Source organism: Vigna angularis, chromosome 9, assembly GCF_016808095.1.
Source record: "Vigna angularis cultivar LongXiaoDou No.4 chromosome 9, ASM1680809v1, whole genome shotgun sequence".
In the NCBI taxonomy this organism is placed as follows: Eukaryota; Viridiplantae; Streptophyta; class Magnoliopsida; order Fabales; family Fabaceae; genus Vigna; species Vigna angularis.
The window spans coordinates 2,330,289-2,347,942 of NC_068978.1; the positions used below are offsets into that span (position 1 = coordinate 2,330,289).

Below are 17,654 nucleotides of genomic sequence, written 5' to 3' on the forward strand. Positions count from 1 at the left end.
AAATTAAAGATCAGTACATTGAAACTTTTTATACTGTCTACAATATTTACTCTAATTACATTGTAAACTTATATCATTTTTCAATGAATTGTTTTATTTTATTATTCAATAAAAAACAAACAATTAAAAATACTTATTTTCAACAATTTTAACGCTCATAAATTATTCTTTAAAACTATCATTCGTAAAAAGAGTGAGAAAAAATAATTAAAATCTCCTACTAGTTTTACCATTGAGATTTGAACTAAATTTATTGAATAAAATTATCTTGATATTTGACTTAATAATAAAAGTATTTAAAAAAACTACGAAAAACATTTTAGCTGTGTTGCTTGTCGATACGATGGATTGTGCCACAAACAAGACACGTCGATTGGTCAGATGCTGTCATGAATACGAGATCTTTGGATAATTTCTCATTTTCCTTAATTTTAATTAATCTAATTGATTTTCTAGATTAGCGGATATAATTTTTAAATTAATTAAAAATACGAATACGATTGTTCAAAGAAATTTTCAAAAGGAGAACTCTCATGTTCAACTCAAGCTGTTCAAGAAAAACAGAAGAAAACTCATTTGGATATATTTTTTCGTTGCAAATCAAAATAAAAGATAAAACTAAAAAAAGTTATTTCCAATTTTTCAATGCCGACCCATAAGAAAAAGGTAAAAAAGGAAAAATGAAAAGAGAAGAAAATGAAAAATATAATTTGGAATAAAGTATATGTGTGTAGTTATGGTGATGGCATAGCAATGTAAACGCCTCTGCCATAGAGAGTCTGAGATCGCTTCCTTCCTTTTTTCTCTTTCGATCCTCCTTATCGCATTTCTCAACTATTGTTTCCAATCTCACGCCAATGGGTATGCTTTTCCCATTCTCTTCATCGTCGATCTGGTTCCTGCATTTTTTTTTCCAATCTTGTTCTGATCACACCTTTATTCTCCACCTTTTGATTTCTGTTTGCTTTCCCAATTTTAACTTGCATCAAAGTTGAAATCTTTTATAGATGAGGGTTGTTGGGTGTTAACGGAAAACCTGTAGTTACACTTGCATGCGTTTTGTTTTTACCTTTTATTTCGACTTCTGTTTTATTTATATTTTCAGTTTCAAGTGAATATTTCTGTAGGATTTATGGGAATTCGAGGGTGTGATTGATTTTGACATTTGATCCTTAATTTGTTTTTTGTGTGTTTAATTAATTGGTTGGATCGGGGTCAAGATTTAGATTTTTGTGTGGCTATTAGAGGGTTGATTAATTTAATTCTATGGTATGGAGATTAGTATCCCCGCTCAGTTTTTTCAGTGCTAGTGGGAGTATTGGTCATGAATTGATGAATGGATGGAGTGTTGAACCAGATAACAATGTTCTTACCAGGGCTGGATGATCAAGCTGAATTTCCTTTTTTCCCGATTTCTGTTTCTCTAGCAATTTGTATATCACAGTGCAAAGCTGAAATTATACCTAAGATTCCAGTTTTGCCTGTGGATTTCAATTAGTATTATACTTTAAATTTGAGGAAGTTTATGTGCATAAATTTCACCTCTACTAATATGAAGTATCTGCTTATCCAGCGGATAGAGAGTCTTGTTGTTCAACTCAGCTTATTGACGGAGATGGTGTATTCAATGTTTCTGGGGTTGAAAACTTTATGAAGGAGGTGAAGTTGGCTGAATGTGGGCTTTCGTATGCTGTAGTTTCTATAATGGGTCCACAAAGTAGTGGTATGCTTTCTTGCTTCCATAGCCTTATTGTTTTTCCTTCCCTTCTCTAGATAATTGAATTTTTTGTTTGCTGTAACCTGTCTTTACGCCCGAGGATCTTAATCTGCAGAATATTTATTTCACTTAACACCATGATGGAGATAATTGTTATTTAAGATCCATGGAGAGGTTAAATTAAAGTTTAATGAATAATAGCCTCATTCTAGTTGAATTTGATATAAATTTTCGATTTTTTGTTACATGAGTAGCAATGAGACCGAAACCTATGAATGGCCCATTGCAAATTACCCAACAACTCTCCACTAGCTCAATTGTGGTGGCTTATATCTATGGCGTCATCATTTGTATTAAATAGTGATTCCTGCTATAGGTTCAGTCTCCTAGGCCTTTTAATTGTAACCTTTTCTCAAATGTATTTCTTTTGCATTTATTTAAATTCATTAACAATCATAAAAGGATCTTAATGTTATCTAGCTCTTCTTGTTGTTGGCGCTGGGCAGGCAAGAGCACACTATTAAATAATTTGTTCGGTACCAACTTCAGAGAGATGGATGCTTTCAAGGGAAGGTATGTTGTTGCAATTTTAACAATCCCTGCTCAACTAACAAGGTGGTGACCTGATGAATATTATTGTTTTCAGGTCTCAAACAACCAAAGGAATCTGGATGGCTAGATGCAATGGCATAGAGCCTTGTACACTTGTTATGGATTTGGAGGGTACTGATGGAAGAGAACGCGGAGAGGTGTTGTTTTTTGGGTTATATATTAACTAATGTTGCTTGTTGCAGTGCTCAAAATTCATTCTATTGTCAACATGCAATTGCCATTTGGATTTTATTTTTTTAATTTGGATTTCTAGCCCCTTGTACAACATTTGATGTTTATTGTAAATTGTTTTGGAGTTCATAAATTCCTGTTATTCAAGATTTACTTTTAACATTACTTTTCCTCTTTATGCACATGCAAAACAACATTTAAATTTTTTTTTTATGGAAAATGATAAAAATGATAAATAGGAGGTTCGGTTATCTTGTCAGTTTCTCCACCTCTCTAACATCTTGATCTCTTTGAATTTTATTTGTTATTAAACTGTGAGAAAGAGTTCCAAAAAAGTTTAATCCGTGGTAGCATTGTGATGGATTGGGAATAGTTTACTTCCTGCGATCAGTTCTTCTTTACTGAAATTGTTTCTTTCTCAGGATGACACTGCTTTTGAAAAGCAGAGTGCTTTATTTGCTCTTGCTGTATCGGATATTGTGTTAATAAACATGTAAGTTTTTCTTCGCCTTTTTAGTTCCCACACTTGTTACATCTTTAATACGGACCAGTTTCAGAATCTTTTAAGTCTGTAGTGTAGTTCTTGTTTTAATCTTTTTCCATTTTGAATCTTCTTTCTTTGCGCGACTGATTCCCCTCCTCTGCAATGGTTGTGAAGGTGGTGCCATGACATTGGTCGTGAGCAAGCTGCAAATAAGCCACTTTTAAAAACCGTCTTTCAAGTATGTGTTGTTGTCCAATTGACTCAAGCAATTATCTTGAATATTGAACCTTGTCAAATTGTCATTTACCATCTGCCTAACTGTTTGCTCAATTTTGCTTTCAGGTCATGATGAGATTGTTTAGTCCACGAAAAACAACACTGTTGTTTGTCATACGTGATAAAACAAGGGTTTGTAATAACTGTTTATTGTCTTGTTATAATTGTTTGTTATATATATTTTTATATTTTATTTTTTAATTTTAAATATTTCTATTTGTTCTTGATGTGGTTAACCTTTCTCTTTTATAGACGCCACTTGAAAATTTAGAACCTGTTTTGCGAGAAGATATTCAGAAGGTAATGTAGTGCTTTCATCTGCATATATTATTATTGAATTCTTATAGAAATTTTACTTACCTTGTTTTACTTTTTCCCTGTGCAGATATGGGATTCTGTTCCTAAACCACAGGCCCACAAGGAAACCCCATTAAGTGAATTTTTCAACGTTAGTTCTTCTTTCCTTTGATAATGCTAATCTTTACTGATGTTCTTGTGCGGCAAGATTTAATTTGAAGTTTACACTTGGCAACAAATGACCAGGTTGAAGTTGTTGCGCTTTCTAGTTATGAAGAAAAGGAAGAGCAATTTAGAGAGCAGGTATGAAACCAGTTTTCTTCTTGTTTACTTGTTGATGGTACAATATAACCCATTATAAGGGTTTTGTGGTTGTATAAATTAATGTAGTGGGGAATGGACCCTTTTTTTGGTTTGTTATATGTCTGTTTGTCTAATTTGCTTGATATTTTGTTCTGGTTTATTTTGAATGTAGGTTGCCAGTTTGCGGCAACGATTCCATCATTCCATTGCTCCTGGGGGGCTTGCAGGGGATCGGCGTGGAGTAGTTCCTGCTTCTGGATTTTCATTTAGTTGTCAGGAAATATGGAAAGTCATTAAGGAGAACAAAGATCTCGACCTTCCTGCACATAAGGTAATATACTGCTGTGACAGTGCTGCTTTTGTTTTCATGTGCATTGATTTAGGTTACATTTAGAATTTTCTCCCTACACTTGGCACTAGTTTTCAGTTTAGTTCCTGCATGAAAACCCTTAATTTTGATTCGTACATGATTTATTTTTTTACAAACTAGTCCCCATTGTATGTTGACACTATTTGGTGTAGGATCCACAATGTGGAGATTTTTTCATTTAGAGACTAAAATCAATTTCTTTTATCAAGTATAGGCTCTAAATCTAATACTGTTGTAACCTTGATAAGTAGCATCAAGGACCATATTTCAATTCAACCTTGATTTTATCAATGAAAGCGTCAACCAACTTGTGGTTATGGACTGTATTTCAATTTAAACTTGATTTTATTACCGACTTGTAGGTTATGGTTGCTACTGTACGATGTGAAGAAATCACCGATGAGAAATATGCCTCTTTTTCTGCAAATGAGGTATTGACATTTAGTTTGGTATAATCCTCCAACATATTTTGACCCTCCTAATTACTAATGATGTGGAAATTGCTTTCAATTATCACTCAGGATTGGTGTCAATTGGAAGAGGCTGTGCAATCTGGCCCTGTTCCTGGATTTGGAAGAAAGCTCAGTTCACTCCTTGGTACTTGTTTATCAGAGTGAGTATAGTTCAATTTATAAGAAATCTGTATTTCTAGTGGCTCAGTTATGAAATACCACATTATTTTATGCTATATTTTAAGCTTTTTGTCTAACTCTTTTAGCTTTTACAATCATTACTGCCAGTTCTGTTTAGTGGAGTAGCAGGGTTCCCTCACCCTGAGCCCTCTGTCTTTAATATTTTTTTATTTTTTCGTTAGGTGCCATGACTTCTTGAGTGAAATTGTAGGTTTAGAGAAATTTATGATAAAATCATGGTACATAGGTATTTGTATGGCATCTGTTATACGATTCAATGACAAATATCAGAAAAATAAATTTCCAACAAGTCAAGGGAGTAATGAGGAAATAAGATCATAGAGATACCGACATTCTAAACATATCTGAATTAATTTGATTCAGGTTTATCCTTCCTAAACTAGCTCCTAAGAATCTAGACAGTTTCCTCAACCAAATTCAACAGAAGTGAATGGATGGTTTTGAGTGTTCAAGGTGGTAGAAGAAAGATTGGCATCCATCATTGGATGGAATTTTTATAGGATTCCATATTTAGTCTGATGTTTCTCATTTTCTACTCTAGTCTTTGAATTTGGTAGTTACATGTGTTACACAGTAATACCATATAGTGTTTTCTGGCTGCTCTTCCGATACCAACTCATTATTTTATTTATAAAGGACTTCGTTGTATTTCTGTGATGCGACATGCAATCTCGAAGTTTACTGTAGCTTGGTATTGAATTTTGCAAGCTTGTTGTCTTAACGTTACATGCTGTTAGCTATTGCATCATGTAAGAATGAGTTGATGTAGAGTGAAGGTATATTGAGCTATTGCATTTTATTTTAATATAGGTATGATGCTGAAGCCGCCTTTTTTGATGAAGGTGTGAGAACTGCCAAACAAAAGCAACTACAAGAAAAATTGTTCCAAGTAATCATTCTCAACTGGGCTCAACCATTTTCCCTCATGAAAATATATGAATTTGATAATTATTGAAAGAAAAACACAAAATTGGTGACTTTTGAAACAAAATGACTATTTTAGATACTGGTCACATTAGCCTTTACTTCTTTATCCGTAGCTATTATAGTGTGATATTTATTGTGGTGCTTAACTCTTTTTCTATTGTTTAGCTTGTCCATCCTGCATTCCAATCTGCGTTGGGACATATAAGATCTGGAACTTTGGATAAATTCAAGGTGGTATTTGACAAGGCTTTGAATGGTGGGGAAGGGTTTTCTGAGGCTGCTAGGAAATGCAGTGAGTTTTGTATGGTTCAATTTGACGAAGCATGTGCAGGTAATAAAAAGTTTTTCTATTCTGTTTATTTGTGAACAATAAATAAATTGAAGTTGAAGGCCAAAGCATATATAATGAACATTTGGAAAGGGAAAGGGAAAACCGTGAATAAGGATAAACAAGAAGTGGGTTGTTTACAGTGACTAAGATGTTAGGTGCATAATTGCTCGGGTTTGGTTCGTTACAATGTCTACTTTTTAAGAAGTCAAACTTGATAATATTTGTTGCAAGCATGATCTAGACTGAATTACTAAATGAAACTTATTTATTGTCATTGCAGATATTGTTATCGAACAAGCAAACTGGGATACATCTAAAGTGCGAGAGAAATTGCTGCGGGACATTGATGCACATATTGCAGCTGTGCGTGCAACCAAGATTTCTGAACTTACTTCATTATATGAGGTATTGACCATTCATGTCTTATGAATATTTAAGTGATTAACGTTGAGCAGTACTCGTCTTTACCCCCATGTTTGAAAAAAATACCCATACCTGCCTTTGTACCTATGCAGATAGCCACTTCGTACTTGTTAGGTACCTATATCTATACTTGCTCCCATTACCCACAATTCACTTTAGGAGTGGAGTGGAGCCATGCATTTGGAATTAGGAAGGTCAAAGGACCAAAATAATTATAATCTAGTAAAGAAAACCTGAAATTTTTGCTTGCATAAAATAAACCAAGATGTTTAATTTTAAGTCTATTACATCTATTATTTCTATCTTTCTGTTCTTATCACATTATTTTTCGTATCAGATATACACTTCTCTCTCTTTTTCTCCCCAAGTGCCAATTTGGATGGTGATGTCTATGCGCTTAGGTTTTTAATTAGGAAACCCAACCACAATGCACTCTCACACACACAGAACACCAGAAAGAATGAACTGTTATTCACAAGTAATCTCAATGTACAATGAATGTCACGAGAGCATAACCTCTCTCAACAGAGTTCCTAGAACCTGTTATGTATCTTACAATCACAAAAAGTCCTCTACTCTTTTCTAATAGAGGTATTTATAATACCAGCATTTCCCGCCCACTTACTAACAACCACTTAACCGTTAAGACAGTTAAGTCATCTAGTTCTCTCCCTCCTCTTGTAAACTAACCAGGGTCTATCATTACCCACCGCCCCATGTTCAACCTTGTCCTCAAGGTTGAATTCTGGGTATTGATCACATATGGTAATGACATCCTCCCATGTTGCTCCATCACGGCCTCCTTCTTGCCACTCAACCAGCACTTGTGGAACTTCCTCGTCTCTCCTTTTTATTTGCCTTTGGTCAATAAGCCAATAAGATGGCCCTTCCCCCTGCAGATCTTCAGGCAGCTCCTTCTCCACAGTCCTCTCTCCCACAACCTTCTTCAATTGGGAAGCATGGAAAATCGGGTGTATACGAGCTGATGGTGGTAGCTGGAGTTTATAAGCCACTTTCCCCACCTTTTGTTCAACCTGATACGGCCCATAATATCGTGCCGCCAACTTAGCGTGCAGTTTAGATGGCATCGATGTTTGTCTATGTGGCCTAATCTTGATATATACCCAATCTCCCTCTTCAATATCTGCTGCCCTCCTTTTCTTATTGGCTTGTCTGACCATGAGCTCTTGTGCCCGTACTAAATGAAACTTCAATTGTTTCAAAGCTTTGTCTCGTGTCTGTAATTCTTGAGCAACTGCTTCCACAACCGTTTCCCCTGGGATAAACCCGTGCAACGATGGGGGCTGTCGGCCATAAACCACCTCGAAAGGAGTTCATTTCACAGCTCCTTGGAAACTGGTGTTATACCAGTATTCCGCCCAGGGTAAAATCCCATTCCACCCCTTCGGTTGTTTCGAACAAAAGCAACGTAAATATCCCTCCAGAACTCTATTTAATACTTCTGTCTGCCCATCTGTTTCTAGATGGTAAGCCGTGCTCATTTGCAGTTGAGTTCCTTGTCTCTTGAATAATTCTTTTCAGAAAATACTCATGAACAAAGGGTCACGGTCACTTACCACCGAAGCTGGTATTCCATGTAATCGGACCACTTCCCTTATGAACACAGCAGCTATGGTGCGTGCCGAATATGGGTGTTTCAGTGGCACGAAATGGCCATATTTGCTTAAGCGATCTACTACTACCATTACTGCATCATACCCATTTGACTTCGGTAGTTTAACTATGAAATCCTTGCTGATTTCTTCCTACACAACATTTGGAATGGCTAGTGGCTGCAGCAGACCCTGAGGGGAAGACGTGAGATACTTATGCTGCTGACACACTAAGCAACCCGCCACATAATCTGTCACTGTCTTTTTCATTCCCACCCAGTAAAGTGACTGGGTCACCCTCCTATAGGTTTTGTATATCCCCGAATGTCCCTCAGTCTGGGTTAGGTGGAACTCGGCCAGCAGTTTTGGAATCCACGTTGACTGAGCTGATATCACCAACCTTCCTTTGTAATGCAGCCTCTCATTTTCTAGCGTGAAAGAAGGGTGTGAGTCTGGGTCTTTCTTGATGTCTTCCCCTATCTTCCTCAGATAAGCATCCTCCTCTACCTCCTTCATCACCTCTTCAAAACTCTGCCAATAGGGTTTGGACAACACCTTCAGTTCTTTTTCCCCTTCCTCCGATTCCTCCATTCTTCTGGACAGGGCATCTGCTGCTCTGTTAGTCTTGCCGGCTTTATAAACTATTTCGAAATCATACCCAAGCAGTTTGGCCAGCCAATTCTGCTGGTTTTGGGTCGTGATTCTCTGCTCTAACAAATGCCGCAAGCTCTTTTGGTCGGTGTGCACTATAAACCGCTGTCCCAACAAGTAAGGTCGCCAATGTTGTATGGCCATCACCAGTGCCATAAGCTCTTTCTCGTAGATCGATTTGTTTAATGATCTAGCAGATAAAGCTTTGCTAAAATACGCTATAGGCCTCCTGTCCTGTGTCAAGACTGCTCTGACTCCTCCTCCCGAGGCATCACATTCTATGTGGAATGGCTTCTCAAAATCGGGTAATATCAGTACGGGTGTGGTGGTCACTGCCTCCTTCAATCGTCTCATCGCCTCTTCTGCCTTCTCATTCCACTTGTACTCCCCTTTCTTCAATAATTCGGTCAAGGGTTTAGCCACCTTGCCATAGTCTTTGACGAATCGACGGTAATATCCCGTCAACCCAAGGAACCCCCTCAATGCCATCACATTCCTCGGCCTTTCCCATCTTACCACTGCTTTAACTTTTCCTGGATCCATCTCTACCCCCTTCTCTGAGATCAAGTGGCCTAAGTATCCAATCTGGACTTTTCCAAATTCGCTCTTCTTCTGATTGGCGACCTAACAATTCTCCTCCAACCTCCCCAGCACCATCCCTACATGTTTCATATGCTCAGCCCATGTTTGACTGTAAACCAGAATATCGTCGAAGAAGACTAAGACAAATCTCCTTATGTAAGGTTGTAGCAACTCGTTCATGGCGCTTTGAAAGGTCGATGGGGCATTGGTCAAGCCAAATGGCATTACCACAAATTCATAATGCCCCAAATGTGTTCTAAAGGCTGTCTTCGGTACATCTTTCTCCCCCATGCGTATCTAGTGATATCCAGATTTCAGGTCCACCTTAGAGAAGTACCTCGCTCCTCTCAACTCATCCAACAACTCTTCTATAACTGGGATGGGAAACTTGTCAGGGATCGTGGCGCGATTCAAGGCTCTGTAGTCCATACAAAATCTCCAAGAGCCGTCCTTCTTCTTCACCAGTATGACAGGACTAGAGTATGGGCTGGTACTTGGCCGAATTACCCCGGTTTGTAGCATATCCGCCACCTGTGTTTCTATCTCATTCTTTAGGATATGTGGGTATCTATAAGGTCTTACATTTATCGGGTCTACTCCTTCCTTTAGGGGTATCTAATGTGCCATACGTCTTTCGAGTGGCAACCCATTAAATTCTTGAAACACCCCTGCATGCTGGTTCAACAGTTCATCCATCTCCCTTCTCTGGTCCTCTGTTATTCCCTGTTCGTTACTTTCCCCATCCCCCTTCTCCATCTCGCCCAATTCCCAGACTAACATCCATGCCTCTGCCTCCTTTATTTTTAATAGCGCCTTCGGAGTCACCAAGCTTTTGGCTAGTTTAGGATCCCCCTTGATAGTCACCTCCTTACCCTCTTGGTTGAAGGTCATCGTCAAGTTGCTCCAATCCAGAGTCACCTTCCCCAGCGTAGCCAGCCATTCTACCCCCATAATCACATCCACACCTCCCAAGTCAAACAAGTGTACTCTCGTTGTGACCTCCACGTCCCCTATACGAATTTGCACCCCTTCACAGCAACCTCGGGTCTCCTTCTTCCACCCATCCCCCAGACTAACCATGTACGACTTAGTGTCCGTTGTGGTCAATCCCAGTTCCTCCACCAGTTCTCTATTAATGAAGTTGTGACTAGCACCGCTATCAACCAATACTATCACCCTTCTCCCCTTGATCTCTCCCTGCATCTTCATTGTCTTAGCGTGCGTTAGGCCCCAGCAGAACATGCCGAGAGTTCCATCTGCAACTGGGTCATTTCCGACTCACTAGCGGTTTCGTTCTCCTCTTCGTCCTTCGCCAAGATCAACATTCTCAAACTCCTTTTTGAGCATTGATGTCCAGGTTCGAAAGGCCCCCCACACCTAAAACACTTGCCCTCTTCCCTGCGTTTCACGTATTCCGCGTAAAGTAAGTTGCGGAAGTTTCGGCCTCTGTTTTCGACGCTGTTCGATGCTGCTACACTCGCCTGGGTTACTTCTCTGCGCACTGACCCTCCACTCTCTGTTGGACCCGTTCGGCCCGAGTTTTGACGGACGGGTACGGGTTCAACTCGCGACACCGTCCCGATCGGCTTAGTCCAGTTCGATATGCCTCTCCCCATTCCTCCTGTTTTCGTACCCACATGCAAGGCTTCCCCGTCGCGCGCGATACGTATTGCGACCATCAACTCCTGAGGGTCTAGTAATCGCACCTGGCTGCGTATCGGTTCCTGTAAACCACCCATGAAATACCCCAGCAGAATCTCCTCTGGTAGCTTTGACGTTTGTCCTACCAAGATTTCGAATTCTTTGATAAATTCGTCCACCGTCCCGGTCTGCTTGATGGTGGTCAACCTTTCAAAAATGGTTCCCCTGCTTCTTTCCCCAAATCGCGCTACCAGTGCTTCCTTCAGCCCCGCCCAAGACCGGTTCTTGGCCTTCTCCTTCCAGAAGCGGAACCAATACCCGACACTACCCTCCATACTTATGTATGCCAACTGCAATTTCTCATGATCTTCCTCTACCCCTTGTAGGTCAAAGAAATGGTCGGCTCGGTTGATCCAATTGAGTGGATCCGGACCTTCAAATGTGGGCAATTCGACCCTCTTCCTCCAATTCGGAGGGTGCTCGTGTTTCCTGATTCTTCCTCCCCCCTCGTTCTCGTCTTGCTGTACATTTGCATTGACCGGAGACTGATATCCTTCGTCTGGTGCTATACGTTCGATGCTGGTACGTATTCTTCCGCGGTTCCCGACTGCTTATTGGCCGCCACCCTTTCAAAGATGGTGCCCCCGTTACGTTCTCCAAATCACACCACCATTGCCCCCTTCAGGCCTTCCCAAGAACGATTCTTGGCTTTCTCCTTCCAGGCTCTGAACCAGTAGCCAGCGCTCCCCTCCATACTGATGTCGGCTAGGCGCACCCTTTCCTTCTCTGCCACACCTTGCAACTCGAAGAACTTCTCTGCCTCAGAGACCCACCCTAACGGATCAAACCCTTCGAAAGTGGGCAGTTCTACCCTTTTCTTCTCGCTGGGTTGCACTTCACGGCGTTCATCCCCTCTCTCCCCTTCCTCTTCCTCTCGCCGGTCCCAATGTTGGCCGTCCTGGTTGTGGCCTCGACCACCCAACCTCCTTATGATTTCTTGCAAATCTTGGCGTATTGCACCATAATCTTGGCTTATTGCAGCATAATCTTGGCATATTGCTGCATAATCTGCTCGCAGCTCCCCTGTTTGCGCCTTCATTCTATCAATCGCAATTTCCTTCACCCTTACACGATTCCGGCGGCGTCTCTATCCGACAGTCCCCTCCCAAGCAGATCCTGCAGATCGGACCAATTTGTTAGGTTCCTGTGTCTGAAACCTAACGATGGCAACTCACTCACACAATCACAGCAAGAAAAACAATTGGAAACGAATGAATTATCTGTATTCTCATCAACGAAAGTAGCATACAATCAGTATATGGGAGCATAACCTCCCTCCATCTAACGGGAGCCTAACCCTCCTCACAAGGTCCAAGACCTGTCTAAACAAAAGAATATGACTAGCTACCTCACAGACATACCAAAGGTTTACATTTATAGGCCCCTTGCCCGCCTTCTCCACTGTTCCCCGTTCAGTTCTTTCTCCCCTATCTTATAACCTATCAGTTTTCCAGTATTTCTTTTTCTAGGTGACCGTGACACTTATATGTCACCCTTTGGCTCTGTCACTTAACTGTAAAATCAATAAATTAATAAGAACATTAATTAAAGTATTGTTGCAGTTGAATTGAAGAAAATTCTGAAATCATTCGAACATGACCACACGATATCAGTATTATAAACTTACCAGAATCATTCTTAAATATAATTTTTTAATCAATTAATTCTTAAACTTGATTAATAGCATCTATATACATGAAATCTTTTAATCTCACACACAAATATATGTGTACGGTTATGAGGTTGGTTGGGTAGTATAGTATATCTATTCCTATTAAGCGGGTATTTATTCTGCTATATGTGGATTATTATTTTGCATTTTTCCGTTAGGTATTTGTAGAATTGTCGTCCTTAGCCACTGTCAATAAGAGATCGATTGATACAATTTATGTTGTGAAAGCTTTTTCAATTAATAGCGACTATTCAAAAGTACAAGACAATTTTCATGCTCGGTAGTGATTTTAGGCTAGTAATTTCTGAAATTTATTAGGCTGTTCCAGTTGGTTTGGTTTTTAATTTGAGGGAATATTTCTTGGAAAGATTTTTGATAGTAGTACTGTTGCAGGAAAAAGTTAAACAAGCTTTGTGTGGACCTGTGGAAGCTCTTTTGGACGGAGCTAATAGTGAGACTTGGTCATCAATAAGGAACCTTCTTAGGCGTGAGACTTTATCAGCTGTTTCAGGGTTCTCTGCTGCACTTATTGGGTTTGATATGGATGAAGAAACAAGACAGAAAATGCTTAAAAGTTTAGAGGATTATGCAAGAGGTCTGGTAGAAGGAAAGGCTAAGGAAGAAGTAGGAAGAGTTCTAATCCGCATGAAGGATAGGTATGAATCTTCTGCTAGTTGACCTTCAACTTTTCCTTTCAGTTGTACTTTGGTGCGCTTACCTTAACTTTTGAAAGCAGGTTTACAATGTTGTTTAGTCATGATGCTGATTCAATGCCTCGTGTTTGGACTGGTAAAGAAGATATACGATCCATCACCAAGACTGCCCGATCTGCTGTATGACATGACTATGAATATTATTTTCTTAATGATTTTTTATGGCTTTTTGTTTAATCCTTTTAATCATATTTAAACTTTTCAGTCTTTGAAGTTGCTATCTGTCATGGCTGCAATCCGTTTGGATGATGATGACACTGACACTATTGAGAAAGTGTTAGCAGTCGCATTGGTGGAACCATCACCAAGCAGTAATGGTACGAGGAGCATGACAGTGGTTGATCCACTAGCTTCTAGCAGCTGGGAAGAGGTGCAATTTTAATTTTGTGATGAAGTATTGAGTTGTGTACCCATTTCGGTAGATGAATGGTCTGTGATCTGATTGCTCTAACAAAATATAAATATATCTCTTGCTGTGATGTTTGTGAATTGCTTGATGTATATTTTAGGCTGCAAATATATATTATGGTTTCTCTGGTTACATTTTGAGAGCATTTTCTATCCTGGGCACTGACATGTGGTGTGTGACATTTCCATTCAGGTTTCGTCCTCTAAAACATTGATTACGCCTGTCCAGTGCAAGTCTTTGTGGAGGCAATTCAGGACAGAGACAGAGTACACTGTCTCTCAAGCCATTGCTGCACAGGCATGATGTTTCTTATTTGTTAAAGACTTTTAAGGCTCCTCTATATATAGGAAAATGGAAAATCTATTGTGATTATTAGAAAATTAATATTATTAATGTAAATTCTGTGTCTGTTTAGCTCTTATATTTCACATTGTTTATTCCCTGCATTTCTAAAGGGTGAAAACTTACATTGCAGTTCTATAGGTATTGTTGGCGATATCCTCCAATTTTGTTTAGAGTTTCACCTTGATAATACCCTATGCATTTAAAAAGATGCAAATTATCAAAAACTCTAAATTTGATTGGAGAATAGCACCAACAGTACCTTTGTACTTAATGTAAGTTTTGTCTTTTGTAAAATTGTTGGCATGGTCGAAGGATTTTCTCTTTTGTGGTAGTGTTTAGGTTCTATATCATGAAAGCATTATCAGTACATTTGAATTTCTTGTTGGATTTTACTTTCTTATTGATGTAATGTTTTTTGTATTTTTAGGAAGCAAGCAAGCGCAACAACAACTGGTTACCTCCCCCTTGGGCGATAGCTGCTATGGTTATCCTAGGATTTAATGAATTTATGACACTTCTAAGGTACATGTGAACCTCATTCTGCTGATATTTTTAGTTTAGCATTGCTTCTTTGGTTTTCTCTTGCTATTGACTTGCATCTAACAGGCTGCTAAGCGTAAAAGTAGTAATTATAAAATGAGAATAGTATTGGAGATAAACTTGTTTTAAGTATTTTCTGGGCATTTTAATAACATAATGTTACCTTAAGCACAAACCTAAAGAAAACTATGTACTCTTGTGTACTAATTAATTGATCTCACCCAATTTTAATATTTTCCATGGCAGAAATCCCTTGTATTTGGGTGTCATCTTTGTTGGTTATCTTCTTATTAAAGCTCTATGGGTGCAACTTGACATTTCGGGCGAATTTCGCAATGGAGCCGTGAGTATAAGCTTTCATGATCTTTATAATTTATTGTTCAATCTCAGTATTGATAAACCTGTCTGTATTGCCTGCGTGAATTTTCTTGCAATCTATGAGCATTAGTAACAAATTCAGCTAACAAGCTACTAGCCTTTCACATTCTACAGTGTTCAAGAGTCTGTTGTGAAGTTCATAGTATCCTTGTTTCTTAACCTTTTTTTTCTTTCTTCAGCTTCCGGCAATCATTTCCTTGTCTACCAAGTTTGTTCCAACTATCATGAACCTTATGAAAAAACTAGCAGAAGAGGGACAGAACCATGCAGCTAACAATCCTCAGAGAACCCCATCAAAAAACAGTAACGGTGATAGTCACGCCGTCTCGTCGAGCGCCTCATCTAACCTGACTGCATTGGACAACGGAACGGAGTATGAGGGCCCAGTTAAAGATGAGTAGGTGAAGAAACTCATTTTTGTGAAAGGTGAATTCTTGTGTTGGAAGATGGTGTGGTGATGGTTGTCCACAAAATTTGACTGGTTAGCATTGAAGACATTGAAAGGCATTGGTTTTTTTTGTGTAAGTGCCGTATACTGGGGGCAATGTTTTATTGCTGAGGTAGTTCCCCCTTATAGTAGTTCTCTTTTCCAATTTAGGTGCTTCAGTTATTGGGGAAGTTAGCTTATTTTACACTTTCTTTCTTTGATGCTTATGCTGCTTTTGCAATCAATTTTGTTTGTAATTTTATCAGGCTCACTACTGAGTGCTTCTTTTGGAAATTTTATTTATTGGATTCGTGTGTTGTTGATATTAGATCATTTAAAAGAGATACTAGAGCTCGTTGTGCTTGTTGCTTGTAATGCCAACTATTGTTTCAACTGTAACATCTTGTTGGAACACAACTACAGTTGTTTTGTTCCATTTCTTAATTCTTGGTATGTTTAACAATGTTTATGCATATTGTATTTTTAAAGATTAAATATGTTCTTCTTCACTAAATTATTATGAAAAATTGTATTCCATTAATCTCCCATCTTCAAAACCTTTTCCCTTTCTATAAATATTTACTCATCTCATTTCTTTTAAAGTAAGACTATACCTTGTAATAACAATTGTGTTAAGACTATAAATATTTACTCATCTCATTTCTATAAATTATTTAAAACACAAAAATGAGGTGTAGTAGGATTTTTTAAATTACAAAAGATATAGTTTTGAAGTTTTAAAAAAATTTAGAGATGCAGGGAAAAATAATCTTTGTTTAATTCAGGATGAAATGGTTGGAAATACAAGAAATTCAGGATGAAATGGTTGGAGTTAATGAAAGAAATAATCTTTGTTTAATTCTGCATTGAGAAAGAAATAATATTTGTTTAATTCTGCAGTGAAATTTTGAGCTATGTTTATATTACATTTTTTATCCATAAATTTTTTATGTCACCATGCTCTCTTATAGTAATTTTTTGAAATATATTAATTTCCAGATCAAGAAGTTGTCTTTACAGTATTATTATACCTTGCATCTGTGAATAACTATTGTAATAATATTTTATCAAGTTTAGGTTGAATTCTAGATTTGCTTAAAATAAAAAATTTAAATTTGAATCAGTAAAAGTGTAAATGTTAAATTCAAAAAACAAATATAATTTATATAACTATCACATGCTTTGACCTAATTATCTAGGACATACTTAAATTTAAGTAGAAAGAAGTATTTAAATATTAACATTAGACAAGACTAAGACGATTAACATTTACTTACATTTAAGTTAAGATAGGGTAACTTTCAATTGAAGGCCAATGATTTTTTTGAAAAGCTTTAATAATATTTTACTTGCTTTAAATTTTAATAACACTATACATTCTTTCTAGAGCAATTAATTCTTACCTTCATCACATTTAATACTTCATATTTGTACACACTCTTATTAAAAACACATGCTATTAGGTATTTGATTGTCTATTCTCATTTTTCAGTATTAATTACCCATCTATTATCATTGATGATTATCTATTTTTAGTGAGTATTAGATTGGTGTATATAACAAAGTTGCTCTTATTATATTTTCTATTGTAAATTGATTAACATATTAGATGAAAATTAAAATTACTTTAAAAATATGACAAACTAAATATATAATTTAAGTTCTTTAAGAATCTAATTTGTTCACTAAACTAGTTCTATATAAAATAAGTTCATCTTATAGTTAGATTCATGTTTTTTTCAACAAGATTAAAGTTACTAATGTTATTAATGTTATTAGTAATTAAGGAGGATATATTTATTTTATATATATTTGTTTATATGTAAGATAAAAGTAATGTAATATGTGTAGAGGAAGAAAAAAAAACTTTAAGACTACTTATAACCTTGTAGAGAATGAACACTAATAACTTTATATAAAGATTGAACATTAAAATTTCACTTAATTTAAATATATTATTTTAATCCCTGAATTTATTGTTTAATAAATTAATTCATACATTGAGAAACTTTGATCTCCATTAATGTTATTAATGTGAATTTGGTGAAGACGAACGTGA

General features: G+C 37.5%; 1 protein-coding gene across 2 annotated transcripts; it reads left to right on the forward strand.

Annotated features, from left to right (window-relative positions):
* The first annotated feature begins 700 nt into the window (after positions 1–700).
* On the forward strand, positions 701–16,039 carry LOC108323348 (protein ROOT HAIR DEFECTIVE 3 homolog 1). Of its 2 annotated transcripts, XM_017555774.2 has the most exons (23): positions 701–861; positions 1,574–1,723; positions 2,224–2,290; positions 2,364–2,466; positions 2,923–2,993; positions 3,159–3,222; positions 3,327–3,392; positions 3,513–3,560; positions 3,646–3,708; positions 3,804–3,860; positions 4,033–4,191; positions 4,593–4,661; positions 4,752–4,843; positions 5,694–5,772; positions 5,976–6,141; positions 6,422–6,546; positions 13,177–13,439; positions 13,520–13,616; positions 13,702–13,866; positions 14,098–14,202; positions 14,678–14,772; positions 15,037–15,133; positions 15,348–16,039. In XM_017555774.2, exons 1-23 carry the CDS (start codon positions 858–860, stop codon positions 15,567–15,569), a joined length of 2,427 nt encoding a protein of 808 aa, XP_017411263.1. In that variant the 5' UTR covers positions 701–857; the 3' UTR covers positions 15,570–16,039. The 2 variants fall into 2 exon arrangements, with proteins under 2 accessions (XP_017411263.1, XP_052724418.1); XM_052868458.1 differs by lacking the exon at positions 1,574–1,723 and having other exon boundaries at positions 730–861.
* The last annotated feature ends 1,615 nt before the right edge of the window (positions 16,040–17,654 follow it).

Excerpts from the sequence above, each read along its gene's own strand:
- LOC108323348 (XM_017555774.2), top strand. Across the intron at positions 13,617-13,701 it reads CCAAGACTGCCCGATCTGCT|TCTTTGAAGTTGCTATCTGT; the intron begins GTATGACATGAC and ends TAAACTTTTCAG. Across the intron at positions 14,203-14,677 it reads CTCAAGCCATTGCTGCACAG|GAAGCAAGCAAGCGCAACAA; the intron begins GCATGATGTTTC and ends TTGTATTTTTAG.